The 18379-nt window shown below is 42.0% G+C and overlaps 1 protein-coding gene across 12 annotated transcripts in view; it reads left to right on the top strand.

The window, feature by feature from the left end:
* LOC144606930 (protein 4.1-like) overlaps positions 1-18379 on the top strand; it is a 115853-nt gene that overhangs the window by 67174 nt on the left and 30300 nt on the right. For 11 of the 12 annotated variants that reach the window (XM_078423438.1, XM_078423448.1, XM_078423441.1 and 8 more), the window contains 5 exons: positions 4307-4521; positions 6460-6519; positions 6635-6673; positions 6960-7022; positions 10770-10949. In XM_078423438.1, coding sequence (XP_078279564.1) covers positions 4307-4521; positions 6460-6519; positions 6635-6673; positions 6960-7022; positions 10770-10949 — 557 coding nt within the window. The remainder of the gene's footprint in view (positions 1-4306; positions 4522-6459; positions 6520-6634; positions 6674-6959; positions 7023-10769; positions 10950-18379) is intronic. The other variant, XM_078423442.1, reaches the window with a different exon arrangement.

Here is an 18379-nt window from a genome sequence, read left to right as displayed (position 1 = left end):
GAGATCGCACATTCAAATCATTTCTGCAGTTACTAAGTTTCCCAGAAAGCTACAGTATCTATTAGATAAGGGTAGCTAATAGACTTTTTAACATATGTAATAAGTACTGTGTGTAAAAATGTAGTTGTTCAACAGCTTGTTGAAACCTAGGAAGTGGTTGGTGCCAAAATCTTGTATTATTTGCTGGTTATTACATTATTATTTTCTTTAGTTGGGAAAATTCTGCTCATGATGTTCTTGCCTGCCTTTTTGCATTCTAAAAGGAAACTATCTCTGGGATATTAAACACATATAGTTGATTTGATTCAATTTCCCTCGATAATAGAAACTACAAATGGTTCTGGCAGTCAGAACTATACAGCACCAAAACAGGCTCAACTTGTCCTTGCTGAGCAAGTTGTCCCGCTTGTCTGCGTCTGGCCCATATCCCCCCCAAACCTGTTCCATCCATGAACCTGTCAGTGACTATTAAATGTCATCATTATGACTGTTGCTACCCCTTCCTGTGGCAGCTTGTTCCATGCATGCACCACCCTCTGTATGGAAAAAGTTGCCGCTCGGGTCCCTTTTAAATTTTTTCCTTCTCGCCTTAAACCTATGCTCTGCAGTTTTAGTCTTTTTCTATCCTGCAGAAGTGACAATGAATATTCACCTTATCAACATCCTTCATGATTTTATATCTCTATATAAGGTCACCCTTATAGCAAGAGACTAAGATAGCAAATGTTACGTTAGCCATTATCACAAAATGGTTTAATTATGGAAGTAAAGGTGTTTTATTCCAATTGTCTTGGGCCTTCATGAACCCACTTGTGAAGTATAGCCTGAGGTTACCCAAGGGAGATTTTACTTGCCATTGAAGAGGCACAGCGCCGACCAACCTGTTTGCAGGGTTGGCAAGTTTGCTGTATGATTGAGTAGATTGGAATTCATTCTATCGAATGCAGAAGAATTGGAGGAAATTCTTTTGCCGAAGAATTGGAGGAAATTGGAGTAAATGATTAAAGGCTTTGGCTGGCTTCATGGAGGAAGAATGTTTCCCATGACTGAGGAGTGGTGGTTCAGGGGGTGCCGAATCAGAATTGGCAGTTTAAGACCAAGATGAGAAGAAATTTCTACTTCCAGAGTGGTGAATCTTTGGAATTCTCTGCCCGGAACAGCGGTAGAGCTCACTAATAGTGTTCATTCAAAACAGATCACTGGGCATTAAGGGAATAAGTGGGCATGGGGAAAATGCTGGAAAATGGTGCTGAGGTAGAAGATCAAACATGATCTTGATGAATGGCAGAGCAAGCTCAAGCTGTGCAGGAAAATAACTGCAGATGCTGATACAAATCGAAGGTATCACAAAATGCTGGAATAACTCATCGGGTCAGGCAGCATCGCGGGAGAGAAGGAATGGGTGACGTTTCGGGTCGAGACCCTTCTTCAGACCAGTTACTCCAGCATTTTGTGATACCTTCGAAGCTCAAGCTGTGTGATAGCTTGCTCTTGTTCATGTTTGTTACATCCTTGCGTTATTCACCTGAAATATAATGCATCCTTCTCCCTCAGATGCTGCCTGATCTGCCGTGAATTTTCTGTTTTTTAGCATTTGCAATATTTTGTGTTTTTGGACATTTGCAATTGCAATCCTAAAGCAGTTTCCTTTCCAGAAATTAATGATTTCCCTTGGAACCTTTGAAATCCCAGGAAATGCTAGTAATGTTTAAATTATTTTAAAATGTTTTTTGTCTTCATTAAGACAAAACATGATTTTCGAATGAAAGGAACTGTAAATGTTATATTTGTGCTAACCATGTGTGCATGTAAAATGGTAAAATGTACACATTCTCTCCAGCTAAACATAAGCTTCCAAAAACTTGCATTGAATTACCAGTGGACGAGGATCCTGAACCCAGATGCATTGAACCACCCAAAGAGCAGCCAGGTACTGGTTTGTTGGCTTGAAGCTCTGTGGTGCTCCTGTTTCTTCACCCTACCCTTTCAACAATCAATTTGATGCACTGACCATTTGAAATTCTTCTGTTGATGTAATTTGATTTTCGAAACATGATGATTTCAACTTAAATCAGAGATAAATTATTCTTTTTAACCACTCGCTTTTGGTGCTGTGAAAGTTTTTGCAATTTAATAAACTCAGTGTGGATTAAATAGTCATCCAAATCAAATGCTCTTACAAGAATGATTTATCAATAGCAGCTGTATTCTTCAGTACAAGGTAATGAGTACTTTTGCGGTTGTTTTGTATGATTAACAAAGTCTTTGACATAAATATAAATGTGCATGCTTAAATTTGTGCTGGTTTCTAAAATGCAGGATAATGAGTACTTTTGTAGTTGTTTTGAATGATTGGCGAAGCTTTTGACATAAAAATAAATGTACACGTCCACATTTTCAGTCCATATCTGTATGAGAGTCCATTCAGGGGTTTAGTCACTACAAGTTTAGTGTAAGATGCTGCCACACATCAGTGCCCTCTTTAAGGAATTGTAGAGTCTGTCCCGACGTTTCCAAAGAAGGCGTTGATCAGTTAGCTGTGGTGGAATCTCACTATGTTTACTCAGATCATAAGTCTCTATTTTTAAATATTCAAATATTTTTTAAAATGCACATGAGTCAAGTCACCAAAACGGAAAGTGCTGGAAACACTCAGCAGGTCAGGCACGTTTTAGGTCAATAACCTTTCATTTGATGAGGTACTGAAAAGTGATAATTTCTGTTTCTCTCCCAACAGATGCTGCCTGACCTGAGTGTTCTTAGTGTTCTATGTCTTGTTTTTGGATTTCTTGCATCTAGGTTTTTTTGCCCTTCGCAGACATCACTTTCAGCTTTAGAGAGGGAGGACAGCTTACAATGGACAGCACACAGGAAATATTTTCCTCATGTCAGTATCAAGGGAGGTGAAACTTTAGACTTTAGATACAGCACAGAAACAGGCCCTTCAGCCCACTGAGTCTGCACTGACCAGCAATCACTTCGTACACCAACTTGCACAGACTATGGACAATGTTACGACAGGCAGAAGCCAATAAACCTACAAACCTGAATGTCTTTGGAGTGTGGGAGGAGACTGGAGCACCCGGAGAAAACCGACACGGTCACAGCGAAAACGTACAAACTTCACACAGACAGCACCCATAGTCAGGATCGAGCCTTGGTCTCTGGTGCTGTAAGGCATCAACTCTATCATTGTGCCACTGTGTAGCCTGTGAGATTGGAGATCTTCAGGTTGTTTTCCTCCAGAAATTGTTGGTCTCATTAGCCTTTGTCCATAGGCAGACAAAATAGATGAATTCTAGAGGTGTTATCAGAATGACTGCCTTGACAACAGGATATCCAAGGGCCTTCATACAATTGAAATGAACAGAAGTAGGTTGTGTGAAGAAACATAGAAAATAGGTGCAGGAGGAGGCTATTTGGCCCTTCGAGCCAGCACTGTCATTCATTGTGGTCATGGCTGATCATCCACAATCAGTAACCTGTGCTTGCTTTCTCCCCATATCCCTTGATTCCACTAGCCCCTAGAGCTCTATCTAACTCTCTTTTAAATTCATCCAGTTAATTGGCCTCCACTGCCTTCTGAGAAACACTATCCACTGGCTGAAGTATCATCTACCTACTGATGACAAATCAACCAAGCTCCTGGACATTGAGACAAATGTTTCTTGAAGGCAGTTCCTGGATACAACTGTCTTCAGCCACTTTGTCAGTAGCTTTTATCCCATCATTACGATTTTAATGACTTCCCTTGCACCACTCTTTACAATCTAACGTTTATTTTGCACATAAATTGTAAAATGCACTTTTGAACTGAAGTGTCTTAATTTTGCAAGATGAAAGTTTAAACGTGCTTTCACCCTTGTTAACCCAGAGATGTGAAGAGAAACTGGAATGGGGCTCATAAAGAATTAGCTTATGAAATCTATCCACGTTTTGCTTCATTCATCTATTTTATGCTCACAATGACATGAGAAATGAAAGTTTACAATAGGGCAAGAAAATCAAGTTATTTTGAATTAAGTGTAGATATTTTGTATCCTGCATAATTTTGACTTTTTAAAATAAGGTAGGAACCTATCGCAAGTTAAATTTTCATCATGTCATTATTAACAACAGATTGTACAATTATAATGTTTATGCTGATCTTGTATTTGGATTCCTGTTTACCTTCACTGAGAATCTCTTAATGTGTTTGAACATTTTTGCATTTTTCTGCAATTAGGTAATAGAGATAAGTCCCAAATACTTTATTAAAATAATATTTCATATTACCAGTGAGTGACTTTGATGCATTTCATTACAGCTGTGGTAGTTGTGACTCCAGACAGAAGTCCAAGGCCAGTTACCACTTCTGTGCCAACAATATCTCAGAGTCATTCGGTGCATGTCAGTCGGCCCCCCACAATTGATACAACAAGAGTAACTGAATCAAATGCAGTTAAACAGGAAGCAAAGGGTGAAATAAAACAAGAAGAACATCTGGTTGACAGACAATCTGAACCAGCCCAAGAAGTTAAGGTATGCCTTGAACTGATTTTATGCTTTTAGTTTAGTTTAGATGCAGCGTGGAAACAGGCCCTTCAGCCCACCGAGTCCGCACCATCCAGCGATCCCCACACATTGGCACGATTGCTACACACACATTAGGGACAGATTTTGCACTTGTACCAAGCCAATTAGCCTACAAACCTGTACGTCAAACCTTTTACTAATTGTATCATCCAGAATCTAGCCCAAGCACAGGTTTTATTATCTGGTACGATTTAGCAGCTTTCTGTGGTATTTTAAGCAATTTGCATTCTTGATGTGTGTTTTTACTTAAAGAATATTTCATAAGTTTACTTTCTTAAGTAAAAACACACATCAAGAATGCAAATTGCTTAAAATACCACAGAAAGGACATAAAATGTGAGCTGAATGATAACTATTAACAGATCCATTTTATTATTCTCTTTGCGATATAAACTTGTCAAGGAAGAATTGAAAGTGTATCCTTAAATTAAACCTAGCAATCTGTTTGAAAATTCCAGGGTTGATTGGATTAACATTTGAGGAGTATTTGATGACTCGGCCTGTACTTGCTACAGTTTGGTAGGATGAGGGGGGGATTTCATTGAGACCTAAGGAATAATGAGAGGCCCAGGTAGAATGGGTGTGGAGCAGATGTGTCCTGTAGTGGGAGGGTCTGAGACCAGAGGGCACAGTCTCAGAGCACCCAAAGAAAACCCACAAGCTCACTGGGAGAATGTGCAAACTCTGTAAAGGCAGCACCCGCAGTCAGGATCAAACCCGGGTCTCCGCTGTTGTATGGCCGCAGCTCTATCGCTGTGCCAATGTGCCACCCAGAATGATGAGAAGGAATTTCTTTAGCCAGAGGGTGGTGAATCTGTGGAATTGATTGCCACAGACAACAGTGGAGGCCGTCATTGAGTATTTTTAAAGCAAAGCTCTATTAATTGTTCTCAATTAGTAAGAGTATAAAAGGTTACGAGGAGAATGGGTTTGAGAAGGAAAAATGAATCAGCCATGATCAAATGGAGGAGCAGACTCAATGGGCTGAATAGCCTAATTCTGGTCCTTTCTTTTATGATCAAAATGGTACACAAGCCTCCACCAGATCTTTAATAGTTATGTGCAAATATTTTTTCTAATACTCTATTTATTCATTATGGATATTGCTAGTTGAGTGTCAAACTGATAACGTGCTTTTCCTGTTTGAACATGTATTGCCTTTGAAATGGAACAGCACTGATGTGCAGGAAGAGTACATTTGCTCAATGTCTTGCTTAATTTTTTTTTTGTCTTTATAAAAGAAACAGCAGATGCTACATTTTTACTGCAGTGTATTTGCAGGAATACATAAGGGTTTCTGTTTTGATTTGAAGTTTATTGATATCGGATGCAGTTATGTATATCAAGGTTCACAGATATTTATGAAGGATGAACAGAAGTAACCAATCTGCTGGAGGAGCTCTGGGTTTGAGTGGGAGGAGCAGAGGCCTGAGGTTGAGCAGCATCCATGGAGGGAAATGAACAGTCGACGTTTCAGATCGGAAACCTTTATCTGGATTGTCCGGATAAAGGGTCCCGTTCTGAAAAGCTGACCGTCCATTTCTCACCATGAATGCTGCTCGACATGCTGAGTTCTTCCAGTAGATGGTTTGTTAACTCTGATTCCTGCAGTCTCTCGTATGTGCAGAAGTTAATTTCTTTCTATTAAAGGCTGTCAGTTTAATTTGAAAAATTATTTGGAACATATCAATTGTCAACAGATCAAATTAGATAAATTGAAAATGGAACACTACTGTTGTTAATCTGCTAATGAAAAGTTGCAATGAAAGTTTTGAAATGTAAAATTTTACTCGACCCAGATTTGAAACATTTTAATATGTAAAATTAGATTCCTGAAAATAAAATTAATTTTGAGTATTTCCTTTTTTATTTCTGATGACCTAGGCCCCTCCGCAGCAAACTGAAACCACTCCAATTCCTACCACACCAAATGATAAATTACAGGTTTGTTTCCGAATTGGAATGAAAACCAGTTCGAGTATTAGATCATTTTAAAGTCTTTGGAAGTCATGAGGACATGGCTCACTAAACTTCATCTCTTTCCACAACATTTATACAGCAAAAGCCTGAAGGAGAAGATGTCGTTAAAATGCGCAAGGTTAGCATTTTTAGCATTTTTGTAGCTCAGTCTTTGTCCTTGTTTCCACAATTGTTTCCTTTGGTTATAGCATTTTGTTTGTTCATCAATAATGAATTGCCACATTCTGCTTTTTCCTTTGGTGATCAAATCTGGGAAAGTTCTTGTGGTTCCATGATCATCCCGTATAGATTCTGCTGCGCTAATGGAACTTTTTTTGAACACTTTTTATTTGCTACTTTGCAATGCCACAAGAACAGCATTTTAATTTTTGTGCTTTTCTTTTTTCCCTTCTTTCGTTTCGCAGAAGAGATCAAAGAAAATTGAGGGTGAAAACATTTATGTCAGGCATAGCAATTTAATGTTGGAGGTTTGTATGAACTGAAAGCTTGTTATCATCAAGTTGTCTTTAGCCAACAGTTCTGCATTCATTCTTTGGCTGCTTTAACGCAATTTTGCATGTGCTGCATGTGAACCTTCAAGACACATACATTATTATGTTTTTGTTAATAAAAGCCCTGTTTCCTTCATTATAAGCAAGCATGGGTATGTTTGTGCATTTTTTTTCTCCTTTAAGCTGCTTGAAATTATGGATGGGAAGGTGGTCTATTAAGATGATCCATTTTGTAAGTTTGTAGTTATATCAGTTGAACAAAAAGATAATTTTTTTGCAACCAGTGCAAAGCTGATCTAGTGATGTTGCACGCAATGTATTTCTATGAATATAGAAATCAAAGTAAGATTCACCGCTCACATTATGGTGATTCTTGAAACCACAATGATGCATTTTGGCTTAAAAAGACAGTGTTTCATTTGGGTAATTTGCATCAGTTACTGAACAAGCTATCAAAGTTCTGGACTACTGATCCAGTGACACAAATTTGAATCCTACCATTGAAAAAATTATATTCAGGAAATTAATAAATCTAGAATGCTTTTTAAAGAAATGAATCTACTGGAATATCATGTCCTTCAGGAAAGGAAATCTGGCATCATTACCCTATTTGTCCTCTGTGATCCCCAGATCCAGCAGTGCAGTTGACTCAACTACTTCCTCAATACAGGAGCAATTAAGGAAGGATAATAATTGCCCGCATTGTCAGTGGTGTATTTGTTCCCTGAACAAATAAATGAAGAGAAAATATCAGAAGCATAATATTACCTGATCTCCTTTTGAGTTAAAACTTTTTTTTGCTAACTACATAAAAGTTATGGTATCTACAGAAGAATATTACTTATGTTTGACCTGTGCATTTTATTCCATGGTTGTTGTTGTTCTCTTTTCTTGCCATGTAGAGAACATATAACGGTACAAACATGAGGCCAAGTTAAATTAATCCTCTCTGCCTGCACTTGATCCATATCTTTTCATTCCCTGCATATCCATGAACATATCCAAAAGGCTCTTAAATGGCACTATGGTATCTGCCTCCATCACCACCCCAGGCAGCTCATTCCAGACCCCATCACTCTCTGTGTATAAAAGAAAATTAGCCCCACACATCTTTAAACTTTGTCCCTCCTTTAAACTTTATCCTTCTCATCTTAAAGCTATGCCATCTAGTCTTTCACATCTCCACCCTGGGAAAAGACTTCTGAAGATGAGAGTTTGAACATTAGATATCTTGAATTTACATTTAAAGATAAATTTGAAATTCCACATCTCTCAAGTTGGTATTTCCTAGAAATAGTAAATGCTAATGAGACTTTGAGCTTCATATTTCATATCTCTTTATAGCGCAGAAGATGCCATTTGACTCATTGAGTCTACTTTGTCCCTCAGAGAAACCAATCAATTCCTCCACATACAGTACTTACAAGTATTCTCTCACAAGGGGCCATTGACACCCCATCAATTTTTTTCACGAGGCGCCTAATGAACCCACCAACTAGCACATCTTTGCAGTATGGGAGGAAACCACAGTGCTGGAGGAAACCCATGTGGTCACAGACAGACCACGCAAACTCCACACAGACCACATCAGAGCTCGGAATCAGTCTTGGGTTACTGGAGCTGTGAGGAAGCTGTAAGACAACTGTACTATGTAGGTGGACTGATTATATTAGAAAATAGATGAAAAGACATTACCTGTTCTGAAGGGTTTCACAGAAAAATACTTAAGTGAGGCAACTAAGATACAGAAACAAATGTGTAAAATCATTGTGCAATGGAAACGTCGTGGGAGAAAGCAGAAAGAAAATATGTAGAACAGCACCCTCTTTTGTGCACTAAGGTAAATTCATCAGTTATGTGTATTCTTAACTGTTGTATTTTTCCATCAACTGTGTATCAAGGTTTTTATAAATACCTTTTAAAGACCTCATTCTAAACATTAATTCTCCTGATTACGTTCACTTACATTCAGTAACACATACATTTCATTGTATCTCTCTACACGTGACAATAATACACATATCATCATTTCCTTGAGCCATTCTCCAGCAGATTGAACTTTTTAAATGTGTAGAGTTAGCTACTCTATATTTCATATCAGTGCAGCTATACCTAGATCTTTTTATTTAGTGTTCAGATGGGCTCTTTGCAGGAGGTATTATGAGTAGTGATTTAAAAATTGAAGATCTTTTGATTTTTTTTAAACTGCAAATTTTGCTGAATTCTGTCAATTCACTACAAACTGGGAATAGGAACTGGAATCATGGTGTTTTATTACCACATCAGTTTTTTTAATATATTTCAGACTTAATCATGAAAGCTGTACCTTCTAAATCTAAGTTCCCATAAGGCAAGACTTCTTGATGCAGTCTGATAAAGACCAGCTGATTCATTGTGGATCATTACATTGAAAATTTACACAGTAAATATTCTACTGTCATGTCAGTTTCAGCATCGACCACAGAATTGAGATTGATTCTGGATCTTGGTATTTGCAATGTTCCCATCACCTTTGTTTTACATTTAAATGTAAACATATTACTTTCAGATCCGGCTTCCTTTTAAACATTCAGTAGCCGATTTTGGGTTCTCCTCTACATAAAGGGAATCAAGTGATACAGACTACGTGCAGAAAAGTCACCGTGCCATGAAAAGATTCAGCCATGATCTATTGAAAAGTTGGAGTAGGCCTGAGAGATTCAACGGTCTACTCTCACTTTTGTTTCTTGTGATCTTGCATAAATAGCAGTAAATATTACTTATGGACCAGCAGAATGATGCTTATTACACAAAAACAGGAGAGTGAAGTTCAAAGAATCAATGATTTATAATTTTTAGACATATCAAACAAATTTAATGTTCCTTCTTCACTCTCTTTACACTGCAATGTATTGTTTTACCAACTTCCTATCCATAAGCTTATAAAGAGAACAGAATGTTTTTTGTTGCTTCTGGCATTGTGTGTGTTCCATTTCATCTGTGCCTGTGTTCAAACATTGTGGTAAGTTAGTAGGACAGCTGAAAGAAAAGTAGGATTTGTGGTACTGCTGCTTAATAACCCCACCATACAGCTTGGAAGATTTGTTTCTTTCTCCTTTCCATATTGATTCATTGATTTTCAGTGTTCACTAGTGAGCAGTTTACTTGAAGACTTTGACGTTGTACAGAGGTATACACTAAAATGGTCAGTCAAATTTTTATTTGCTTTTTTTGGCAGTGGTGGGGGGGAAAAGAATTTCAGTTCCTTAAGCTAGGAAAATATTCAACCCATGACCCTGACTAGAAAGTGGGTGGATTGGCTGAGAATAGATTTGGGATCAGTTTAGAATACCCGAGCAAAACGCATAGTCTGTCAACAGCCATTTTTCAATTTCATGAAGATTGACCAGTTGGGTAAGATACTAAAGGGTCACCACAAGGCTTAACCTCATTAAAGGGACTAACCTCGTTGGGAAGAAGAAAAAACTGGTTAACAATAGAGTGCATCTATGCTCCAATCAAAATTCTGCACTAAATTTGAATAACAAAGCTAATGATACAGAAATGTATCTTTAAATTTATTTGTAAAATATCTAATATTTGCTTGCTTTCTCTCAAACATGGCGATTACCAAATTAATTTTATGATGGTCCTTTTTAAACAGTGGCGCAGACCTTTTAACTTTTAATTAAAAATAGTGAAATTTAAAATATCTTTCTCCTTTGCTTAATTGTTTTGTAATAGGATCTCGACAAAACCCAGGATGAGATAATGAAACATCATGCTAGTATCAGTGAACTAAAGCGAAACTTTATGGAGTCTGTACCTGAACCTCGCCCCAGTGAATGGGATAAACGCCTCTCGGCACACTCGCCTTTTAGGACCATGAATGTCAATGGACCAATTCAAGCCGGCACAGCAGAAGTAAGATTGTAATTGTAATTAATTTATTAGCCAAGTATGCATGTTATTTTGTTCCTTCATTAAAAGATAGTTTTCTTGCAAGAGTACATCACAGAACCAGATGCAGAAAACAACTCTTACGACCTTTTTCAATTCCAAATGCCTTGGAAATGTAGGACTCTTTCTGCCAAAATATCTGGGTGCAGGGTCAATTAAGACTGACTATTTAAGTATACAGGCAGTTCTGCTATATCATGATAGTTGGATTCCGAAGAAATCTTGTGTTATAGAAAATTGCATTAGAGTACCAATTGTATCGATGGGGGAAAGTGTGGTTAGGGGCTCGAGAGTTTCAGATTCACTAACAACATTTGTTCCTGCAGGATTTTCAAAAGTAATTTTTTTTTTTTAAAGTAATTTTAAGTTTATTTTTGTTGCGATAAGATAAAAATACTAAAGGCTGTGTATTACATTGTTAAATGGAGTATCATTGCATTAAGTACCAATAGATATCATATCATATCATATCATATATATACAGCCGGAAACAGGCCCTTTCGGCCCACCAAGTCCGTGCCGCCCAGCGATCCCCGCACATTAACACTATCCTACACCCACTAGGGACAATTTTTACATTTACCCAGCCAATTAACCTACATACCTGTACGTCTTTGGAGTGTGGGAGGAAACCGAAGATCTCGGAGAAAACCCACGCAGGTCACGGGGAGAACGTACAAACTCCTTACAGTGCAGCACCCGTAGTCAGGATCGAACCTGAGTCTCCGGCGCTGCATTCGCTGTAAAGCAGCAACTCTACCGCTGCGCTACCGTGCCGCCCTTAAATGATGTGATCATTGTCAATTTAAATGACTTCCCCTGGTGAATCTAGTAGCTGTGTTTTTATGAAATGGTGGCGTCTGAATACTGTGGGGAGATTATATGTAAAGATCTTGCTTGCAACTCTTTTTTCCATTCTGGTGTTTTTCTACTCATTATGTCCAAAGTAACTTTTAAGTGGTTGTCTAGTTCCCAATCAAAATTGCATTAAAACCATTTCAGCCCATGTAATACAAACAGTATTCCCTAATTCATCGATTGCGTTATGTAAACTCGTATTATAGCAGAACTGGATAGTTGAAAATTGACTCGAGGCAGGTAAATGGAGTTGAAATACCAATCAGTCATGATCTTAGTAAATGATACAGTAGGCCAGTAGCTGTAGAGTTCCTGATCATACTATGCAGAGATTTGGAAAACAAATGGCCTGCGTTCTCATAGTTTAGAAGCGAAACAACAGACAGGCTGAACTTGATGAAGACTGCCGGAGTTATTAATTGAAATAATTTCCACTGCTGCCTCTAGAAGCTCTTATCTAAAGTCCTACCACCATAGCCATATTACATTTAATCAGGCCAAAAAATGTATCCACCTTTCTTACTTGACCAGTTTTAATGTATTTATAATTAAAACACATACTGCCAACACCAGCGTTACAGCTGTTGATCTAATGGAAATTTGCTTTCCTCAATTCATAAATCACTATCCAAAAATTCCCTCTTTGAATTTTTTTGAAAAAAAAGTAGATAAATGGGTATTTTTTTCAATTCTGGTTTCTTGACGAATATGCAGATAACAAGACTTTCTTTTATGGAGAATCACAATATTGATTGTTTTCTAGGACTACATCCCTCTTCCCTCTCCCCTCTCCCCTCTCCCCTCTCCCAATGTAACGCAGTGGCCGCCTGTATTCTCGACGGCCCTTTAATGGCATGTACACATTTTATTTTATATGAATTCTTAAGATAGACACAAAATGCTAGAGTGATATAAATTCTTGTTTGATGTATTTCCAAGTTAGTTTAAATCAAACTTTGAATTCCAAGAAATGTTCAAATCTCAGTGTTTGTAAGTCAGCTTACATTGCATGTCTTATATTTTGTTTTTTATCCTCTCGAGTGAGGAGCCTGCAGTAATAAATGATCTTGTTAAATTTATTCAGATGGGATTAAGATATTACATCAGTGATTAATTAGAACTGAGTAGTTCTTGAAAGAATGGATTGAAATAAAAATTGTGATCCTTGTACAATCTTGTTGAACATTTAACCTTTTAAGATATTTTGTGTAGTTTCTTCCACATTTGCACTCGTAATATTTACCATGTTTGAAATCTTATCCTTTACGAGTTTGAAAGATGCTTTTAATTCATATACAGCTGCTCAAAAATTGGATAGGTTATTGTTTTATTTTAGCACACAGTGTGATCAAAAACAAGAGTTAGTTTGTTAGTGATCATTTTCGGGTTAAAATTCTGTCAATTGTGAAATCGATGTGGGCACTTCCAGAAGCACAACCAATGTTTTCCATTATCAGACGTGCACTAATGATGTGCAGCATATGTTTTAACTGCTTGGAAGTCCCAGGTCCAGAAAACAACTTTCATTGAATTATCACTAGAGGAAAAAAAATGCAGAACACAATGTGTTGCATTCTTCATTTATTTGCCATTTAAAGAGTCACTCTGCTGACATCAGGACATTTTGCAAGGCCACTCCAAAACTTGCTGGAGCCAGCTTGTACGCAGTTCAAGGTGCTCGTCTGTGTTCGCATAAAGAGATTGTTGGAAAGGGTAACTCATGAGAAAATTTACGTCTATGATCATCCTATAAGCAGGCAACACAAGGATCAGACTACATGTGGCAGGCAATGTAGAAAACAGCTTTCATTGAATTATCACTAGAGGAAAAAAATGCAGAACACAATGTGATGCGTTCTTCATTTATTTGTGAGGGGGGTATGAAAATGCACAATTGTTAAGACGTGTCTTCTGTGCAGCCCCCATCTTTCCCATCGGTATCTTTTGTGCCAGTCTTGCTTGGTTGTCAAGGGATTATGTCTTTACTGCTGCTGATCTTTTCTGAGAGTTTGCACGGCAAAGTGTTAGAAACATAGTGTAAAGGAGTGTTCTCTGACACACTGTAACCTTTACTGGTAGTTTATTATAGCACCTGGTACACACGTCCCAGCACTGACTGCATCCAGCCTTCAGACGTACCGGGACCTAAAAGGGTGGAACAAAGGGAGGAGACTACAGTTGTACTAATAGGATGGGGCGTGGTTAGTGGTGATAAGGTAGCTACAGTATAGGTTGCATGCATAACCATCTACATCCTTCCCCTTACAATTCAAACAAGTTACTACAGTAGCAGGATTATTATACAGTACCTGCAAAGCTAGACATATTCTCCGTAGCGAGCCGGAGGTTTTACAATCCGACCCGAGCGAGTGCGCACAGCACCTTCACCCTCCCCGCCCGAAAGAGTAGGAGGGGGGACAAGAACAGAAACAGGAGGAGAGAAGCTGGGTGGAGAACCCAGCTTGCAGGGGGAACGGAGAGACACAGGAGAGCCAGGCGAAAATGAAGGGGTAGAACGAGTTGAAGTTGGAGAGAGAGAAGATTTTGCAGGGGACAACAGAGCCTGGGGAGCAAGCCCGGGAGGAGCAGGGGGGGCTACCCGAGGCAAAAGGACCGACCGTGGCATGCAGGGAGCAGAGGGTACGTTAGTGGAGGAAGGCTCGACACGCGATGGAGGGGTATACGGAACCGCAGGAGGTGGTTTGGGCTCGTTAACCGCCAACAGGTGCTGGCGGCTGCGTCTGTAGACAGTCCCTTCGAAATCCACGAGGTAGGAACGTGGCGCGGTGTCAAACCCGACGACGGTGGCAAGTCGGGAATAGCCGGTGGACGTCTGCAAACGGACGACCTGTCCCGGCATCAGTGGAGAAAGAGGGCGGCAGGATTTATCATGCGACCGTCGCTGGATCTCGTGTTTTTGGGCAATACGTTTCTGGACATCAGCAGGCTGCAGGACTTTAGGCATCAGGGACTGCTGGGCAATAGGCATCGGAGGGCGGACAACTCGGGACATGAGTCGCTGGGCAGGGGATCCCATGGAAATGTCTCGAGAAATGTTGCGAAGGTTCAGGAGACACTGATAGAAATCCCCGTTCGAGAGGCGGGTTTGTTCAAGCAGGTGCTTAGCGCTCCGGACCGCCCGTTCCGCTAGACCATTGCTTTGAGGGTACTCCGGGCTGCTAGTGAAATGATTAAAGTTCCACTTTGTGGCAAACGCTCGAAACTCAGCGCTGGTGAACTGGCGACCGTTGTCTGTCTGCAGCCGGACAGGGGAACCAAACGTGGCAAAGTGGCGGCGAAGCTTGCTGATCACCATCTCGGAGGTGATGGCAGGGAGGAAGTCCACCTCGAACCAATTCGAGTAAGAGTCTACTAGCACAAGGTATTGCTTACCACGCCAGTCGAAAATGTCGGCAGCCAGAGAAGTCCAGGGCATTTCAGGTGCAGGCTGCTGCAAAAGTGGCTGTCTTTGCTGATGCGGGGCAAGCGAGTGACAGTCCGGACAGGAATCGACTCGGGCTTGGATGTATTTAGCCATGGCCGGCCAGTAGTACTGGTCCTGGGCATGTGAGATGGTGGCATCTGCACCGGGATGTCCCATGTGGGCGGCATCAAAATACAAGCCACGCAGTGATTCCGGGATGACAACTTTGTGCCCTTTGATAATAATACCATCCCGGAGGACTAACTCATCGCGGACCAAAAAATAGGGGTGGACGCTGGCAGGCAACGAATTCCGCTTGGTGGGCCACCCGCGCTTGATGACAGCAGCAAGCTGCTGCAGGTCGGGGTCGTTTGCGGTGTGTTCAACCAGGCATTTCAGCTGGTGAGAAGGGACGAAGTTGACGTTCAGTACCTGTAAGTCCGACTGCTCGAAGGGGTGCTGGTCGCAGGAGGTCCGGGGGGCCCGGGACAGTGCATCAGCCACATGCATCTCGGTGCCCCTCTTATATACGATCTTAAAGTCAAAGCGCTGTAGCTGCAGCATCATCCGCTGTAGTCTGGCAGGAGCGCAGTGTATCGGTTTATTAAGTATTGTCACCAGTGGCTGGTGATCCGTTTCAATGGTGAACCTGGTGCCGAATAAGAAGTCTCTAAACTTCGAACACGCGAAAACCACCGCCAGCAGCTCCTTCTCTATCTGAGCATAGCGTTGCTCTGTGGCCGTCATTGTCCTAGAGGCATAGGAGATAGGCTGCAGCGAGTCGTCAGCGTGGAGTTGCAGGCAGGCAGCACCCAGTCCAAATCGGGAGGCGTCGCAGGTGACCACGATTGGAAGCAGCAGATCAAAAAACCTTAGTGTTGGTGTGCTGACCAGCCTCGTCTTCAGCAGGTCGAACGCCTGCTGGTGGTGTGGAAACCATGCCCAGGCAATGTCCTTCTTTGTGAGTTGTCTCAGGGGTGCGCTCAACTCGCTGAGGTCGGGGATAAACTTCCCCAGGTAGTTCACCATGCCCAGGAAGCGCTGCAGACTGACAGCGTCAGTCGGGGCCGGCAGCTCAGAGATGGCGCTGGTCTTTTGCGGGTCTGGCTTTAACCCTTGGGCTGTGAAGATGTGTCCGACGTATGTGACCTCAGGCACCCGGAACTTGCACTTTGACCGATTGAGCTTCAAATTTATCTGCCGGGCACGGTCCAAAATCCGCCGGAGGTTGTGGTCATGTTCGGCCACGTCCCTCCCATAGACCAGAATGTCATCCACAATAATCGCGCAGGGCAGACCTGCAAATAGTTGTTCCATAGAACGCTGAAATACCTCGCTGGCAGAGTTGATGCCGAACGGCATCCGTAAAAACTTAAACCTGCCGAAGGGCGTGCTGAACGTGGTCAGATCCGTGGAGCGTTTGTCCAGGGGTATCTGCCAAAACGAGCTCCTTGCATCGAGGACGGAGAACACAGTAGCTTGTCCCACCTGGGCGGCAACATCTTCGACAGTCCTCATGGGGTAGTGGGGCCGTTTAATTGCCATATTTAAGTCCTTGGGGTTAATGCACACCCGTATCTCATTTTTTCCTTTCTTCAACGTGGCGACCATGGTGGAGACCCATACGGTTGGATCGCTGACAGCCTCCAGCACTCCCATGTTGACCATGTCCTTGAGCATATTCTCCACTTTGCCCTTCATGGCAAAAGACACCCTGTGGGGTGGACGGATCACGGGCTCCACAGATGGGTCTGTCGCGATCTTGTACACCACCGGCAGCTTCCCCAGCTTGTCGTCAAACAGGTCTGGGTACTCACATAGTGGATCCATCACAGGTTGCACCTTGTGGACCGTATGGTTAAACGACACCAGCCCAAGATCCTGGCATGCCCGGTTGCTAAGCAACGTCACACAGTCACTGTCCAGAATGAAGAAAGACAGGTCCTGGGAACCTTCCTGCAGCACGCAGTGGAAGGTCGCCCTCCCCACAGGTGTTAGTTCCTCTCCCCCATAGGCACGCAAAACAGAGCGGTCGGCAATCAGCAGCTCATTATTCCTTATCCGGTGGAACAGCTTTGTTGACATTACGTTCACCTTCGCCCCCGTGTCAAGTTTAGCAGAGAAACACTTATTGTTGACAGTTATGTTCACAGAAGGATCGGGGAGGCGAGATCGGCTGTGGAGGAGAGTGTAAATACTTACATCTCCCGTGGAAAAGCTGGGCTCAGAGTCCATCTCGCTATCAACCTGCAAAAGATTGTCTAGGAGTTGTCTGGGAGCTGAGGGAACTTTCCCACGGGATCGGCAGGCAGCTGCAAAATGGTTTCTTCTCCCGCAGAAATTGCATGTCTTCCCAAGGGCTGGGCACTGTGATTCTGAGGAGTGTACGTAGCTGCAGTTAGGACACTTGTTAGATCTTGGGTCCCGGGGTGTGCGAACGGGCCGCTGTGGAGGGCGAAAGTTCTCCCTCATCCGTCGTTGTCCAGCAACTCCAGTTAAATTTACGGCTCGGTTGTCAGACCCCCTCTGTCCGTGAGGATGGTGGACCACTTCGGCAATGCGGCACGCATGCATTGCTTGAGTCAGGGTTAGGTCAGGCCGTTGCAGCAGGTCGGCACGCAGCTTCTGATCGACCATACCGGTAACGAGAATGTCTCTGACGAGCTGGTCGCGCATGGTTTCGAATCGGCACCGCTGGGCAAGGTGTCGCAGGTCGGCAATGAAGCATTCAACAGGTTCATCCGGCTGTTGCTTGCGTGAGAAGAACCTGGCCCGCTCCAGTATACGGTTGGAGGGCAGGTCGCATAGCTCCGCGAATTTGCGCAAAAGACATACCGGGTCGTCGGCCGATTCAGCTGGCTCGACCGGCTGGTCGTTGTCATCCAGGACCGCTGGTGCATAGACAAAGGCTTGAGCTCTCTTCATTGCGTCGGGACCGGCCAGGTTGAGCAAAAGTGATGCTTTGACCGCGGCTGGGTCGTTCCGGTTCGCAATATTGACGTAGTGAGTGTAGTCCATCACAAAAGTCGACCATCGTTCCGCAATGTCGGCATCGAAGACAAGGGGAGATGGCTTTCGGCATGAGGACGCCATATCGAGGGAAACCCGAAAC

Source organism: Rhinoraja longicauda, chromosome 27 (assembly GCF_053455715.1).
Source record: "Rhinoraja longicauda isolate Sanriku21f chromosome 27, sRhiLon1.1, whole genome shotgun sequence".
Classification (NCBI taxonomy): domain Eukaryota; kingdom Metazoa; phylum Chordata; class Chondrichthyes; order Rajiformes; family Arhynchobatidae; genus Rhinoraja; species Rhinoraja longicauda.
Note: the sequence above shows the minus strand (reverse complement) of the source record. Positions and strands in the feature narration are given on the sequence as shown.